The following is a 17524-nucleotide window of genomic DNA, read 5'->3' as shown; positions in this document are numbered from 1 at the left end:
ATCAAACAGCAGCATTGATGCTGGACTCAGGACTAAACATTTTGGTGTTAGTGTAGCAGATTTCAAATGGAAGACTACGTTGTGAGGACAGACACAGACTGGCTGGAAACTGGATTTATTTTCTAAAAGACAAAGTGCAGCAGCAAAATCAGTGTCACGCAGCAACAGCAGGCCTCTCCTCGTCCCTGTTTAGCACAAGGAACACATAGACGGATGGTGTAACAGATAAAAGGCAGTTCGTATTATTATTTTCCTCGTTCAAAGTAATCAAAAACACTTTGGCCATAAGAACTAATACTTAGTAAAGAAAACACATAATAGTACAGCGAAAGGAGCTACAGAAAGTGTGCCTTACCAGTGGGGAGTCCATGCAGCTCGACCGGGAACCCCCACACAGCATGTTTACAAATGGTGTCACACTGATTAATGCCCCACTTCAACAGTGACATGTGGAACTAGAGGTGGGAATCACTATGCATCCCACGATACGATGTTATCACAATACTTAACGCACGATACGATATTATTGCAATTTTTTTAAAAATATTTTGCGATATTCAGATTCTGTACATAAAGGTAAACTTTATCAATATTCATTTTATCTAATATCAAAGTCTCGCACTCAGTCTTTCTCTCATTTCAGTCATTTTTATTGTTGACAAACTGAACGGTTTGTATTACAGTCTAGTCCAACTTAACCGAATGCAACCATCTGGTACAATTATAGCTATTCTGAACTATGCAATTTATGAAAACTATGCAGCCCCTTCAGCAACTGAAGAATTTGAAAGTAAACGAAAACAAAATATAATTTTACATTAAATAAAAAAGTTTTAAACTTAATTAAAATAAAACATGTCTTAAATTAAAATAAGTAAACTGTCATGTTTATTGCTGCCAAAAAAAAAGTTAAACACATTTGGACAGTGAAGGAATGTCAGGATTCTTGCTCAGAAAAAGGATCAACATGCTCTGAAGTCAGAGCACAAAAACCTTTTTTGTAACAAAATATCGATTTCTGCCGTCCCTGTATCGATACATTATTAGCAAACAAAATATCACGATACTACACAGTATCGATTTTTTCCCCACCCCTATGTGGAACCTTAGTTTTACAAAAATTAACTTTACATAATAAAAAAAATCTATATACAATACAGTTTTGAGAATGTTCACACTCAGTATATTATATCTCAGCTACATTAGCATCTGCGCTAACGATTACTGCTGAAATTCAACAAATGTAAGAGAGCCACGTGCGGGTTTATGACCCTCAGCTAAAAGAGCTAAACTGTTATAATAAAACAATAAATCAAATTCACTGTGGTTTAAAGGCAAAGAGGAAGTGTTTTAATCAATTATTAAATCATAGAAATATCAAAGGTGCATTAGTATGCACAACAGATCAGCTGCTGCAGGCGAGTGACGATCTGTGAGGAGCAGACACAACCTGGCCCTCCAGTTAATGAAACCTATTTAAGAAATATTAGTTGAATAATAGAACTGGTCAAAAGGGATAAAATTATAAAAAAATTATGATTAAAACAAAGAAATGTCCGTTAAAATGAAATGCACGATGAAGGCATTAAGCCAGAGCTCCTCTCAGACAGTGTGGTGCTGAACTGTGGAAGGCCTCATGAAGAATTTATAATTCAGCGTGAACGTTAAACAGCAAACAGTGAAAGAATTCAAACCAGGCGAACTCGTTTCAGTCGACATCCGAGCAGCAGAACTCTGATTTAACCGTTTTGTTCTTCAGGAAGACGATAGTTACAGTAACTGAGGTGCCAAAAATCACTGTGAGCTTTCTATTCCTGCTTCTTGGCTCAAAGTGAGTCCCTGTAAACTATGAATCACTCTGCCATGTTATGTAGGAAGGCTCATGCTTAGAATTTGCATTTTGCCTGTAAACATATTTTATACACTGCACATATTTTGATTGAGCTCCGTAAGTCTGCTGAAATCGAGCCTTTTTATCTACATCGGTCAGTCTTTTCCTGCAAGGTGTCAGGAAATAAAGCACAGAAAAGATTCAGCTGTGAAAATTTACATTTTCATTGATAAATTGGAGTTTGTCATCGAAGCTGGCCTGTGCCATCAAAGTTTACTAATGAACGGTGAAACTGCAGTTCCTGGAATGGCCACTGGAGGCTGCCTACATGTTTAGTTAATCCTTTCATGTTTACAGCAGCTGCTACGGATAGTTCCCCCACAGTTTTTACACTTGGTTAAGGCTTAAAGTAAGGGAGCATGGCTGCTTATACTGACAGGTGTTATGGCAAACTTATCCATGTCTGTGCGTTGCATCTGTACTGTTTTCTCCTGCAGCTCATTAGGATTAGTTGGTAAATTTGCTCTCCACCATCTGGCTCTAAATAAAACACCAGGACAGTGGCCAAAAACGTGAGTCCAGAAACCTGCAGGATCCTGTTAATTTGTGCTATATCTTGTATATAATATCCATTGTGATAATATATTTCAAGTTATTGTTTTGTAAAGCAATATGTAGCTTGTTTTGTATATTTCTGTTTCTTCAACTTCTTTTTTGTAGCTGATTTAAAAAAAAAAAAGACTATACAACTCATCGATGTATTGATGGCTCCATTTATCAGACTAGTGATCCTATCTATATTTTTGGTAAAATTATGTGCAGAGCCTTTTTTTTGTAAAACATTCAATCTAAATTGAAACATAGAGGTCAGATCTATTTTGTGACGGTAGCGTGCTCAGTTTGTCGTTATGCTAATCACCTTTCGTTTCCGTCCTTCTGCCCAGTCCTTTGTATGCTCAGATTTCCGACAGCCAGTGAAGGTAACGCATCCATCAGCCGTGGTTACCGGACCGAAGGGGACAGAGCGGCACCGTGAAGCGTTCATTCATCCCCGCAGAGGATAAAAGCAGCACAAGCTCTCATTGTAAGTGGTTTCGGTCATTGAAAAGGCTCGCTTAAAACCTCTCTGCGGCCGCCGGGAGCCCCAGCACGGCCGGTCCAGTCCGCTCCGCGCGGTGGCGGCAGGAGCTGGTGCTGATTTCCGGGTTGTCGTCTTTGTGCACACGGCACACGGCTGGTGCGGAGCGCACAAACCCAACGTGTTACTGTTTACCTCCAGTGCGAGTTTGTGTTTCGGGTCAAATGCAGCCACGCGTGGCTGCTCGTACCACCGGGGATGTATTTTGTATGTTTTATTAGCCCTGTTTGAGCGGCCGAGCCTCGGCAGCACAAGGCCCAAGCCTGGCCCGGGTCATCTGGCAGATATCGTCTTTGAGCATCCTCCGAGAAATTTAAGAACTAACCAGGGGTAGCAGCGTAGCTAGCCGGCTAAACCACCGTTTAAAGGGGAGGAGGTGAGCGTCTGTGTGAGCGATATCGTCACTCATCGTTAAAATTGAACACCGCACACTCGTATTCATTAATACTAATACGATCGGTTTCTTATTTTAAGCTAACTTCCTAATGATCTAAACCAGCATCCGCTAACTTGGACGAACGGCACACCAAGATCCATTCAGAAAACGTCTAATTTTAACATTTCTCCTCGTGTCAAAGGACGCGTACTTCAAGTTTATTGTGATAAAATTCTTTATAAGCTGCTGCTTAGATCGGCTTAAATGAAACCTTTTTTCTGCACAGTGATCTCATCTGCTGTGCAGTTTCCATCTGTCACGGTGGGCTGCCGGTGTTTCTATTGTGTCATTTATTCACTGTAACTGTGGCGCGCATCTGTTCCATCTGTAGTTACTTACTGGGTGAGTCTCGACTGCAAGTTCTTGCAATACTTGAAGTTGAGGACATTTAAGCAGTAATGTTGTAGTGAGCACTAAAATCCCCTTTGACTCAGTGAACTGTTTTCACTTCCTTAGAAAAGCAGAGTCTCAGTCTGTTTCTTTGGTTTCTTATTTAGAGGGTGAAATGGTGAATCCTTTAAATAGAAACACAGACAGACATGAGTGAGTAAGCTGGGGAATTTCTGTGATTTCTGTTTATACGGCTATACTTGAGAATGGCGTCACCTATAGGCTGTGGGGAAATTACCACGCATTCGTGATTATGGATCCTTCATTAGTATCCTGTGATGAGTGCTGGAGCTTACTATTTTAATATTAGGTTTTAAGAGTAGATATTACATATAAATAGGTGATATAAATATGTAATAAGGGTTGTTTTTGATCAGTTACCCGTGGAGGGGGGGATTCTAAAACTGCGCCCTAGTTAAACCTAGCTAAAGCAAACGTAGTCTCAGAAGATAAATGTTACTTCAGATAATGAGTGCATTGGAAATCTGTTCAGATAATATGAGATAGACTCTATTTGTCTCAGAGATGGGAAATTCGCAGCAAAGTGGACGAAGCAGCATGCCTAAGAACAACAATACTGTGCAACAATCGAAGAGAATATACACTATATAAGGGAGAAGAAATGTATATCTATATACACAGTAGTGCAGTACACTGGTAGCAGAATATTACAGTTTCAATGTTGGAGTTTATTTTTCGTCTATGATCACTGTTAATTAGTTAATGTCCCCAAATGATGCCCCATGCTTCATTGCTCTGTCTATAGAATAAATGCTCTCTGGTGTACGAGGGGCAGCCAATCAGAAGAATTTTGGCTTCAGGTGGGAGGGGCTAATAACAGTTTGTAGAAGAGGATAAATTGAGGACCCAGGAAGGCCCAGGATAAGATGCCCACCGATTACACAAGGACTGTAATAGAGTCCAAGAATAAAACAAATGTAATCGTTTCACTCAGTGTTGCCTCTTCCTGACGTGTCAACATGTCTACCGTCTGTTTTTGTCCACAGGAAGAAGAGGAGATGAGTGCAGTTCTGGTTCTGATGTTTCTCTTCGCCGTGAGTGGTGACTCATTAGGCGCCGTTACAGACTGCAGCGGGTCCACGATGGAAACCAACAGCGCGGTTCGTTTACTGTCCTCTGTCGTCGACGCCCAGAGAGCCGAGCAGAGCCGGAGGGAACACCTGGAGGCTCTGTTCAACAGGTGAGCTCCTGGCAGTGAGACAGGTGGAGCTGGTCCAGCAGCTGGTTTGTTAGTCAGCAGCTGAAGTCATCGATCGTCAGTCTGTGTGTTAGCTGCACAGGTGGCTGCAGGCCTCACATATATGCGCCATGTTTAATCGTTCTGTTCCATTAAATCTGACAGATATGGAGAAAACGGCACCATCTCTCTGGCCGGGTTGAAGCGCCTCCTTCAGAGCGTGGGGCTGGGTCGCATGAGGACTGTTATGGTGCAGCATCACGAGCAACCCGGACACCATCCCCACCACCACCACCACCACAAAGGCCACCACCATCACCACCATCCCCATGAAAGCAATTCTGATCACCTAAAACAACTTTCACAGCCCCCGAAGTTTCCAGACACCCCCGACAACCACGACGGTGCCGTGGGAAAGAAAAGCGAGGATCCAGATAGTCGTCTAAACCTCTATGACAAGAAAACCACAGTGGCGGCGGTGGCTCAGGAGGTCGGCACCACGGTGACATACAGAGCTCAGCACGTGGTGAAACAGCAAGATGGAAGCCAGGGGCGACCGTCAGGGGAACAAACGACCAGGATCGCCGTCACTGAGAGCCAGACACAAGCAACCGCAAGCGGCGACAGCGAGCATGACCGCGATCAGGATCGTCCCCACGGCCGCAGCCAGAACGGTTCAGAGGTACGATACTGGTTTCTGGCTCAGTCGCAGTCAGCAAATCAGCTGATGTCAGCCGAGATGTTTGTACTCGTACACGTGATAAATCAAGTCTCTTATCAGGTGTTTTCTTTACTCAATGTTGTTGTTTTAATTTTTCCCCCTCTAGTGTCTGAACGCCTCCTTCATCCTCTCCTCACACGGGATGTCTCAGGAGGCCGGCGTCACGCTCAGAGACTTCAGCTTTCTTTGCCCCGCCCTCCTCAACCAGATCGATGGAGGAGCGTGCGTGCTGCACGGAGACGCCTCGGCACACGGGGCGAGAGGTAGGACCAAAACTCCTCATCAGTATCTCCAGGAAAATGTGTGCAGCTGCTGACTGATCATCACTTCGGTGTTTCATACCAGAGAAAGAATAAGAAAGCAGAACAAGAAAAACAAGCATTTTATTTTTTGTTGAGTCGAGATTTTCTTGCCTCTGCTGTAAAATCGAATGACTGACGTCTTCTTTAAGCAGACTCTAGCTGCTCTTTGTTTGAAGCTGTTGGGCTGAACGGTGAACCTGGCTCAGCGTTTGCGGCACTTTGTTGGATCTTCTGGTAAAATCACATTCCTGTTGCATGACTCGCTCGCTCCGAGTGTGACAGTGAACACGTCTGTTTGACTCCGGAGAGCGCTGACTCTGTCCTGGAATCAACAGGCTGCTCAGTCACGTCACCAATCAGAATCATTTTGGTAACTCGATTATTTTACACAGTTATTCTTTAAGAAACGTGCTGTTACTGAACTTCAACACGGGACCCTTTACAGGCAGTTTCTTTAACCGTCACTATAATTCAAATGAAACCAAACAAAAATGAGGAGGAGGAGGAGGAGGACAGGTTCATCTGGTCAGGCGTTGGGCCTCTATTGTGACTCCAAAGGTAAAGGGTAGTGATGAGTTAACTCGAAATAATAACTAAATGTGAAGTGAACGGCTGGCAGGAAGGAAAGAAAAGAAGGAACATTGAATGCAGCACGGTCTTTGTTTTATCACCAAACATTTGGATTCAAATTAAAATAGTTTTGCTCCCAGTGCAGCTCCGTCTGTCTCCAGGCCTTCGAACATCTGAGGAAAGTTCCCACCAGGATTAAACCCCTCAGGCAGGACTGCAGCTGATTACTGCTGTCAGACTCTGACTTTGTGGTCTGATTGCTGTGATCTGGATATTTTGATCCTGATATTTGATTCGATGGCTGGAAAAAACAGATCCGAGTGTTTGGGAAATGTTGCCACCGACTGGGAATCAGGAGCATTTTGTATTTTATGATGAACTGTTTGCTTATCATCATCATCATCATCATCATCAGTGTGTTTGTGTTGAGTGTAAGCCTGTGGTGTTTAATCTGGTGAACCAGTTTAAACCAGTTACACTCTGTCACAGTGTCCCGTCCTCTGACCTCAGCCTTACGGCTCTTTGAATTTGTAAGAATGAAGTAATAACTTCTGAATTTCATCTTTCCTTCTTCCTGTTTTTAGAGCATAAGCATCACAAGCATGCTCACGGTCACCATGGAGACCACAACCACTCAGACCACGACCACAGTGAGCACATGGGCGGGGAGAACAGCAGAAACATCACCACGGGTACGTTTAATGTGAGCCGTCTGCACCACCTAATCCTCCTCAGTGTGGGAGGAAAGTTAATCTCAGAAATATTATTATTAATAATATTTCTGCTAATATGAAATGTAAACACGGTATTTGTATCACACTTTTTAAAATGCAGTCATAAAGTTTGGATATGAACATAAAGAACTGGACATATTTTAAAATGCAAACACAATCAAGCACATGTATAAACTAAACTGTATATGTCGATACAAAGTCGGTCTGAGGAGACTGAGGCATGTTTTTAAGTTATCAGCTGACAGTAAAAGAAACAAGACTGGGTGTCAAATCTGAACCCTGGTGAAAAACAACTCTGGAGGTTCTTAGCAGGAGGTTTGATGCTGCTGCGAGGAGGCCGTGTAATGACCGAGCTCACTGTACAAACACTGAGACTGAGCTTGAACATTAAAACATCCAGTTAGTGGAAGTTGTGAAGCGTTTACTGAGGTCAGAGAAGCTGCTGATGTATTCAGGAAGCCACAGCTGTGTGTCAACAGCGTAGTAATCGTAAGAAGGATGGATGACGACATGTAGTCTGTAAATGTAATTGTGAAATGTCCGATAGTGTGATGAAAATGATCTGACAGCGCTGGTGTCAGACGCTGCAGATGAATCAAACTAAAACTGATTATTCATCGAGCAGCTCCGTTTGCAGACTCGTGTCAGGTGAGAGCATCTTTGAAGTGAAATTTGTGGTCCTGTGAACGTGTCCGTCCAGCGGTCTGCAGTTACTGTTTGCACAGCAACAGAAAGCTGAGCTGCTGGACGTGGACGACCTGTAGAGTTCATCAGGGAAAGAAAGAATAAATGATCAAAGATAACACAAATACAGTGAGGACACTTCAGACTGCGACTGCTCGAGGGCCGCCTCTGTGCTGCTGCAGCAGAGTGAAACCAGTCTGAGGACATGACTCAGGGATCGCTCTGGTGCCTGAAGTTGAAGAATCACAGCGTCGTGTGCTGGAAGCAGAGACGGTGCGGTGTTTACTGTCAGCAGCGTTTTGATGTTCCTGAAGCTTGTGTTTGTGTTGCAGCGTGGGTCGGCGGGTTCCTCTCCATCACCATCATCAGCCTGCTGTCTCTGCTCGGCGTCGTCCTCATCCCGCTCATGAACAAAGTTTTCTTCAAGTTCCTCCTCAGCTTCCTGGTGGCGCTGGCCGTGGGCACGCTGAGCGGCGACGCCTTCCTGCACCTCATCCCCCACGTGAGTCCCTGCAGAGTGCGACCACCTGACTTACAGGAAGTCTTACAACACGTGACGTTCATGCTCTCAAGTTAAAGTGATCAATGACTTCAGCTGTTGAACGCAGCGGCGAGCGAGCCAGCAGACAGAGGCTGCTTAGCTGCACGTTTGTAAATCTACTGCAGCCGTGAGGTGAAGCGAGTGTTCGAATCCCTTTTTTATCAAATTTGACTCTTTGTCGAGCTCTAAAACCAAACCTGATCTATCAGGTAGATCACGTCTCTGATTCTAATCAGCAGCCGGCTGATTGATCAGCCTCTAATTATTCTATTATTTTATCATAGTCTTGATTTTTCCAGTTAAAACTCACTGAGACTGTAAACGTCTTGTTCAAGAGCGATGTGGACAAAAGGGAAGCGGCCATTGCAACGTGTTTACACATTCATAGACACACGCAGACTCCACACATTATAAATGAGGATCATATGTCATGTGTGTGTGACATCATACGCATTCAAAGATCACAACAAGCACAACTTTAAATTATTTTTTTAAGAACAGTCAGATAAAGAACATTTTGTAACCGTTTACAGAGATTTGTGACAGTTTTTCTGTTTGCTTTTGTTCTGATAATAAAGAGCTTCATCATCATCATCAGTCGATGTGTAAACATACATGAGATACTTTCAGTCTAATTATTTAGTTCTTGCTGCTCCCCCTGTGTCACATATTTATGCTAAGCTAACGCTGTGTGATCAGTCTCAGGGAGGCCACCATCACCACCACGAAGATGCAGCGATGACGGGACACCATCACCACCACCACGACGCAGCGATGACGGGACACCACGAGCATGAGGAGAACCTGGACGCGGTGTGGAAGGGCCTGACGGCTCTGAGTGGCGTCTACTTCATGTTTCTCATCGAGCACTTCCTGACGCTCGGAAAGATGTACAAGGACAAGAAACAGAAGGTCAGAGACGGCGAGTTTCTCTAACAGTCAGAATGACGTTTAAGACTCCTGATTCCTGTTGTTCGTGCAGACAAACTGTTAAACTGACCGTTTAACACACTGAGACCTGAGTCACATCATGCAGCCCGCTCTTACTTAGAATTTAGTTACTTAAAAGCCCTCAGTTAATAACCAAAGGTCAGAACAGAGCATCGTACAGTCACAGTCTTACAGGCAGACGGCCTGTTTGTCAAACGTCAGCTGCAGAATCCAAACATCCTGATGTCAAAGTTCAGGATCTTTCTTCGGGGCTTTGCACAGATCTTTGAGACAGCTTCACAGACGTGTGGGAGATTTCATTAAAAAAGCTCTTTGATCACATAGTTTACATGCAGTGTGCGGCGCAGCCTTCTGCCATGAAATTGGATGAACACAAACGCCTCAAAATTTCAGTTTTTCACAAAAATCCCCGACTCAGCTCAAACACTTTGAGGTTTGGCTCTGAGGAACATATTTTGCTGTCGTCGCCTTTTTTCAGCTGAGGGAGTTTCTGAAGTCCGCCTCCCCTGCGTGGCTGCAGATCGCCGCCGGCGTTTGGTTTCAACATGACTTTGCAGTTTTGTATTTTTTGAAACGTCATGAAAAATCGATGCATCCTCTGTTTACGCTTTGCAACGATACAGTCGGACACGAACGGTCTGATTTAGCATCAGCTTTCCTTCTCTGTGCAGATAGAGTTAATTGGGACACTTTGCACACAGCAGCTACAAAGTTGAACAATAAGTCTTTGTAACATGTTGATTTTCTGTTCTGATTGTTCACTCTTAAAGGAACTATTTATTTCTCATCTCATGGGTTTTTTTGTTGAGAAGTTGGTGTCTGACTTGGAGACAAAATGAAGGCGTTTAAGCATTCATGGTAATTGTAAATATTCTGGCCTACAAACCTTCGTGCTGCTGTCAGAAAACTGTAAACTGGTCCTTTCATGTTGATGTTGATGAGTTTGTACGAACTCCACGCAGATCCAGAAGAAGTGTGATCAGAACGAGAACGCGGATCCAGAGAAACAGCCGGCGCTGGAGGAGAACAGCGTGAAGCCGAGTGAAGGTGAATTATTTCGTGTTTTGTTCAACAACTCAAAGTGAAGCCGAGCGTCACTCGAGCCGAGAGCTGAGATGTGTTTCTGTATGGAGGCTTGTGTCAGCTTGGTGCATGTTAACAACTGTGATGTCACGTTTGGCGTGAAGGCTTTAAGAGCTGCAGGTCGCTCCACCATAGAGAACAGAGCTCTGACCTCTGAAACGGCGCAGGCGGAGGTCGACCTCCCGGCCTAACCTGACCAGATCTCCATATTGTGTCTCCAGATGTGGAGACTAACGGCGCCAGCACGTTTGGCGACCACTCGAGCAGCCTGCACGGCAGCAACGTGGCGGAGGAGGAGCAGGTGATGCTGGCGCCGCAGGTGTCCGTCGTTTCGCCGCAGGCTTACGGCCGAGCGTCGGGGAGCGCCGCTAACTACACCGACGAGGACTGCGAGAACAAATGCCACTCCCACTTCCATGACACGGTTGGCCAGACGGACAGCAGGCACCACCACCACCACGACTACCATCACATCCTTCACCACCACCACTCTCAGAACCACCACCCGCACAGCCACTCCCACTCCTACTCGGAGCAGCACTTCCAGGAGGCCGGAGTGGCCACGCTGGCCTGGATGGTCATCATGGGAGATGGACTGCACAACTTCAGCGACGGCCTCGCTATCGGTGAGTAGAAGGGTCACAACCCGTGATGTCACTTCCTCTTTAGCTTCAGTTTTTTGTCTTGAACTCGTTTAACAGCAAACACACCAGTTTCTAACCAATCAGAGCCCAGCAGGGTTGGTTTGACGTGAATAAACATGGTGCTGAGAGTTTGTCATGTCACCACAGGAAGTGACCATTCAACAAGTCATCAGTTGGATATTTGTCTGCAGGAGAGAGATGAAGTTATATTTGTGAGGGTGTTAAAAACTAAATATGTGGTTTTGTTGTCACTGATGGGGATGAAACTCTTGAGCCTCAGCTTAAGGAACCAGTCAGTGTCTGATTACACCTGAGGCAGGTGTGAGTGGGCGTGGTCTGCAGTGATAGGCAATACAATATGGACCCAAACAGGGCGGGGCCTAAAATGGATCCCTGTGGAACGCCGCAGACCGAAGAAGCTGTTTCAGAAAGCTGATGGAAAACAAGCTGTTAGTCAGATATGAGCTGAACATACTCAGTGTGTTACCACGGATACCAAAAGACAGGAAATCAACGTTTCACGATTCACAAGTCGTACAATGAATGACTCACATCAGCAATACTCTAAAGATGCAGAGCTGTGATGTCATTTCAAACCAGACTGAAGAATCTCAACAAAGATTAAGAACTTCGGATGAAAGATTGTGGCGTTGGTCCAAAAGTCTGTTTGAAGACTCTGGAGGGACAGATGTCGTAATTAGTGGGTTTAAACTTCTCAACAGTTTGAAGTCTGGAAGCGAGACTGTTTGAAACTGATGGGAGTGGAAAAGTAGAAACATGAGAGAGTTACGGGATGAAGCGTCAGTTCGGTGCACAGAAATCATTTTCACAGAGTAGGTTAGAAAGTTGGTGCACAGCATGTTTAACATACTTGACCACTGACAGCAGAATTAGTAATGTTAGAACAAACTGGTGTTTAAAGTTAAACGTCAGGCGGAATCACCCTCAGCCACGGTAAACAGTGACATGAAGGTGTGCATTTTCATGCTGATGTTTGCCTCTTGCTGCTGCTGGTTTCTAATATTTGGATTTATCTGTTTGCAGGCGCTGCGTTCAGTGAGGGTCTGTCCAGCGGTCTCAGCACGTCTGTGGCTGTTTTCTGCCACGAGCTGCCTCATGAGCTGGGTGAGACTTTTTCATCTTATCTCAGTGGAACATTTTCTCTGTAAGCCTCAGTCTTACCTACATAAAGTCCTTTATTGTTGCGGTGGAATAAAGAGATATTGGCTTTGAAAGAGTGAAGAAACCCTTCTTTCAGACTTTTAAACATCTGTTCATTTAAATATGGAAACCTTTCACTGGGAGGTCACAGCGTGTTTATTTTGTTATGAAATCAAAAATTCGCAGCCTGCATGTGTTGGTTGCAGCTGATTCCTGCGTTGTGCAGTCGTTTTGAAGCAGTAACATCACAGTAAGAGACAGACAAGGTTTAAATGTGTGGAACAGCAGAAGCTGAAGAGCTCGTTCCTTTCTGCAAAAGCAACGCAGCTCATTTACTCAACCACCTGAAAATACACCACAAACTGCACGATCTTTAATGCATGAAGGCAAAGAGAAACAGTGCAGTGGCTGCAAGGCTGAACCAACCAACACCAGCTCAGAGCGAGCTGTGCAGCACGTCTGTCTTTGTGCACAGTCCTGCTCTTGATTCTTTTCACGTGTTTCTCTGATGTTACTTTGATTTATTAGTTATCCTGTCCTTGGACACGGTCTGATCCTTAATTTAGTTCACGGTCAGAGGTTTTATCCACATCCATCATGCGGGTGCAGCAGTCGTAGTGAGTAACAGTCTTCTCCGATTCTCAGGTGACTTTGCGGTGCTCCTGAAGGCCGGCATGACGGTGCGTCAGGCCATTCTTTACAACGTGCTGTCGGCCATGATGGCCTACCTGGGCATGATCACCGGGATTTTGATTGGACACTACGCTGAGAACATCTCCACGTGGATATTCGCCCTCACAGCCGGGCTCTTCATGTACGTGGCCCTGGTGGACATGGTAAGTGAGCATTACCCTCCAGCCAATCAAAAGGGAGCATCCACTCTCACATCCTGATCCATAGAGCGAGAGGTTCACTTTTAATGCTGTGAAATTTAAATGAATATTCCACATAAAAAATGTTCCTTTTGCTTGACACTAAATGCAGAGTTCAGCCTGAGATGAAGACACTGCCATCATTTTATTGGCATCTCATAAATCGTAAAAATCCCGTCATATAAATGTCTGTACGTCTGAAAAACAGCTGCAGGAGGGTTTAGTGCTGGAAAACACAGCAGAGCTTCTTTCTCCTGAACAAAGGCGCCCTCTCGTGGCTGTCGCCCTGCTCTACACTCTAGAAAAGCTTATTCGAATTTTTTTTACCTCCTAGTGGTGTAACCGGGTACTGCAGCAGATGTGCGGTGCATTGTCCGTTCATTTAAACTAACGTCTCCTCCTCCTTCATGGGAAAAGTTCCTGTTTTCTGCAGAGGGTCTGTGAGCCTGAGACAGTTTTCTTCTTTCAGGTCCCCGAGATGCTGCACAATGACGCCGGCGACCACGGCTTCAGCCACTGGGGCTTCTTCCTCCTCCAGAACGCCGGCATCCTGCTGGGCTTCTGCATAATGCTGCTAATCGCCATTTTTGAGCACAAAATCCAGCTGGACCTGGGATACTGAGAGGCAGTCCTGAGCTTCACGTGCATTCCAGTACCGCCATCAGAGTTGTAGTGTTTTTTTTAATTGTTGTTGATAGACGCCTTGAGTTAGTTTTTACTTGTGAAGCAGGAAAGCAGCAGCTGAACTGAGCCCGTCTGCCGCTGAGGCGCCGACCTCGGCCGGCTGGAGGTCAGCTGTTCAAAAAGGGTTCAGAAATATTTTTTTAAGTTTTTTCTTTGTGTTAAACTTGTAGCTGTTTTTGTCTTTGTCAACAAACACGCACGACCATCACAAGTGGGAAACACCTGGAGTCCTCCCAGGATCGCCTGTCACCAGTTATCGTTTCATATTTATGAAGAATTCATGAAGGAGAAACTGTTGCTTTCAGCCGCCCGGAGCTCTTCTGAGGAACCTGTTTTATTCTGCTTTTGCTGCTTTTGTGTCTGTTTTTCTTCTTCTGCAGCTGAGTGAGCCCGATCAGTGTTACAGTGTTATCCTCTAACTGTTTTTCCGTTTCTCTGCGACGCTCTGGACAGATTTCTTCGTCACAGGCTGAAAGTGAGAGTGACGTTCACGTTGCTTCAGTGTCTTCCTCTCACTCAGGTCATCAGCCAGTGTCTGAAGCCGCAGTTTGAAATCTGTCAGTTAATTTTAAATCCTGTGGGTTTAATTAATCTTTAAATTTAAATATTTGCCAACAAGTAACCGTTACACTGAGTTTTAAAGGTGTTTGCAGCCAGCTGAGTTGTGCTGGTTGTGAACACCTTTGTTTAGCTGAAGTTAAACTCTGGAACTCATGTAAGGAAGTTGAACTTTCCGTTTCCTGTCACCAGCTGGAAGTCCGTCCAGTTAATGAGAAATCTGCGACATGTTACCTGAGCTCTCTACAGGATGAAATCACAGACAGGCTTCAGATCTGATATAGAAATTAGTGAGTATAAAATAAATCTTCTGTTAATCTACTAAAATTTCTGACGTGTAAACGATCCGCTCGTTCCTGTGGAGCCTGTTTTTAAAGAAAAGCAGTTTTTGTTCCTGTCGTCGAAACAGTCGATTCATGAAAAACTGAAAGGTGATGATTACAATCAAAAAGGGGAAACTGAGCAGTCTGCTTTTTTTTCATTTAAAGTTCTGCTTTTTACATTTATTTGATTGTCAAGAGTTAATGTGGCAGCTCAATGTAAAACAAATATTTCTAACAAGTCTCTGTTACGGCCTCGTGCGCCGGCTGAACGTGGACTCGTTTCGAAGCATCTTGTTTTAAAGGTTCGCGGTTCGTTTTTCAGACGCTGCTCTGAGGTTTAGGTCAAATCACGTTCTCCTCTTAAAAGAAGAAAAATCACCTCAAAGAAAAAGTTCAGACTCTCACTGTGCTCGTTACATGTGGACCATTATGTGTGTAGTACTTCAAAAGTATGCAGTTCATTTGACTTCCTGTGATGTTGATTGTGAAGATCGAGGATCATACAAGACGTGTTTAAAGAAAAAAAAGAAGTGGTTTTAAATTTGTGGGGAAAAGTACGGAAACCAAAAAAGCAGCGACTTCATGTTTGTGTGTTTAATGCTTCTGTTCATGAAAGGTGGATAAAATCATACAGAAAGGACAAACAGCTCTGCGGTGACGGTTTCGTTCAGATTTCATGCTCTTCCATGTTTGGCCTGTGAAATCATCATTTTTACTTGTCTTCTGTATTTTATTTAAACAAAAAGTTTTTTTTTTTTCTGTTGTCGTTTCTGTATCACTGAGAAACAACCAGCTCACACCTCAAAACCTCCTGGAGCTCGTCTGCACTCTGTGTCCTCAGTTACCGGTGATTAAACAGATGTATATTTATGGTTCTGCAGAGCTGTTTCAACCTGTTATTTTGTCCACCCCTGTCGCCGACCGCAGAGCCCTTCAGGCATCTTTGATGTCGACTCGCTGTGCTCTGACATTCCTGAACACCAATAAACTTCACACCACCTGCTGCTCTGTGCGTTTGATTTGGCTTGATTTTAGTTGTTAATCTTTCGATTGAGGTCACATTTGAACGTTATAAAAGTCACGTTCGTTTTTGAACTGATATGGAATAAATAACTTTTTTTTTTAAGTTATAACATTTACAACTATTAGCGCTGTCAGCGTTAATCTTGTTAAAATGAAGTTAACGCCGTAACTGTTTTAACGCGCCAAATCTCCGTCAGCGAGTTAGCGTGGATCACCCTGTGCGTGGGGCTGGACGGCGTTGATGCGCATCAATGCGGTTATGCCGTTAACGTCATTTTAACGAGATTAATGCTGACAGCACTAATAACTATAAAATAACATGAAACATTTTGGTCCCTAGTAAAGATGGGAACTGATAAGAATTTAGTGGCTGATTTCATTATGAATAACACATAAATTTAATTTCTCATTGATTCTCTTATCAATTTTCATTGGCTTCTTATCGGCGCTGCTTTGAGAGTCACTACCATTGCTAAGCAGACATTAATTCAAAGACATGATGTTCAGTCTAGTTTATTTCCTCTGGGAATACAGAACACTTGGCTAGCTTTATGTTAGCATGCTGTCTGTGCAGGTCCTTACAAATAGCCGAAGTTGTGTTAGCAGGATGTGCAATAAAAAGTAAGTAAGGTCCATATTCCTGCTGCACATTACTGTTGTGTCTCTGCACATGAACTGAAATCAGCTGATTGTAGCAGGTGGAACCAATAAGAGGAATCAGTAGGCAATAAATGATTCCACTAGCAATTCCAAGGAAATTAATTACTGGAACAGATTCTCATCCCCAGTCATTTTGAAGACATGCACTTTCTCTGTGTGTGGGTGAAGATTACAGATGGTCTGTATTATAACAATATATTGTATAACAATATTAACACAGTTAAAACAGTAAACATCTAAAACTATTAGCACCTTCACATAAAGAATTCATTCTTTAAAAACGATTTTTTTAAAAACTGGAATTTAACCAGTTTTAACTAAAACCAGCAGACACACTTTCAGATGCACCTCAATTATCAGAAAATAGCTCAGTTATTTTCCAGAGTCTGTGTGAAACTGATGTGTAATAAACTTCACCTGAACAGAATTTAATGACAACATTTTATTTATTTTTCTACACAATCTATGCAGGTGTGTTTGGTTTCTTTAAACTTGTTACAGAGACTCAGGTAGCATCACTTCCTTATTCCAGCATTGGTTTACATCACTATTGGAGGACTAAAGCTCCCGTAGAGCTGCAAGAGCAGCTGGTTTAATAATCAGTCATTTTCTATGGCAGCTACGTCATAATCAGCTCTGTAAATGCTCGCGCAGTTTTCAAATCAAAGACTTTGTGTGGATGTTTTGTTCCAGTTATGTACTGATAATCATTGTTAAAGTATGTCATGGTCTACATTAGATCTAATAATAATAAAAATAATGATAAATATGCAAAGAAAAGTACTTCATCTTCAATGACAGTCACATCACCTACAGTTCATTAATTCAGTCCAAGTGAAGCTAAAACAGAGAAATTAATAAAGAGCTTGAAACAGAAAGAATCCAGGATAATCATTTAATGTCACATCTCAGACATCCTAACATTCAAATGTAAATGTGATTATTTAACGAGCATTTCTAGACACGTTTTTCCAAATCACATTGGAACAAAAAACAAAAGGAATGAATCACAAGAAAAAC

General features: G+C 43.5%; 1 protein-coding gene across 2 annotated transcripts; it reads left to right on the top strand.

Moving 5' to 3' along the window:
- Positions 1-1542: 1542 nt before the first annotated feature.
- On the top strand, positions 1543-15826 carry slc39a6 (solute carrier family 39 member 6). 2 transcript variants are annotated; one of them, XM_026149183.1, is made up of 13 exons: positions 1543-2403; positions 2776-2915; positions 4803-4996; positions 5159-5675; positions 5821-5977; positions 7171-7278; positions 8337-8506; positions 9245-9457; positions 10459-10543; positions 10801-11205; positions 12268-12348; positions 13030-13220; positions 13726-15826. In XM_026149183.1, the coding sequence occupies exons 3-13, from the start codon at positions 4815-4817 to the stop codon at positions 13876-13878; spliced, it is 2262 nt and encodes a 753-aa protein (XP_026004968.1). In that variant the 5' UTR covers positions 1543-2403; positions 2776-2915; positions 4803-4814; the 3' UTR covers positions 13879-15826. The 2 variants fall into 2 exon arrangements, with proteins under 2 accessions (XP_026004968.1, XP_026004969.1); XM_026149184.1 differs by lacking the exons at positions 1543-2403; positions 2776-2915 and adding an exon at positions 2927-3345.
- The last annotated feature ends 1698 nt before the right edge of the window (positions 15827-17524 follow it).

The sequence above is a fragment of the Astatotilapia calliptera genome, chromosome 18 (assembly GCF_900246225.1).
Source record: "Astatotilapia calliptera chromosome 18, fAstCal1.2, whole genome shotgun sequence".
In the NCBI taxonomy this organism is placed as follows: Eukaryota; Metazoa; Chordata; class Actinopteri; order Cichliformes; family Cichlidae; genus Astatotilapia; species Astatotilapia calliptera.
This window is presented reverse-complemented; position numbering and strand designations above follow the sequence as displayed.

Bases quoted from the DNA above. Each gene is read 5' to 3' on its own strand.
- slc39a6 (XM_026149183.1), top strand. From the start codon at position 4,815: ATGAGTGCAGTTCTGGTTCTGATGTTTCTCTTCGCCGTGAGTGGTGAC. The intron at 5,676-5,820 runs GTACGATACTGG...TTCCCCCTCTAG, and splicing joins GCAGCCAGAACGGTTCAGAG to TGTCTGAACGCCTCCTTCAT. The intron at 7,279-8,336 runs GTACGTTTAATG...TTTGTGTTGCAG, and splicing joins CAGCAGAAACATCACCACGG to CGTGGGTCGGCGGGTTCCTC.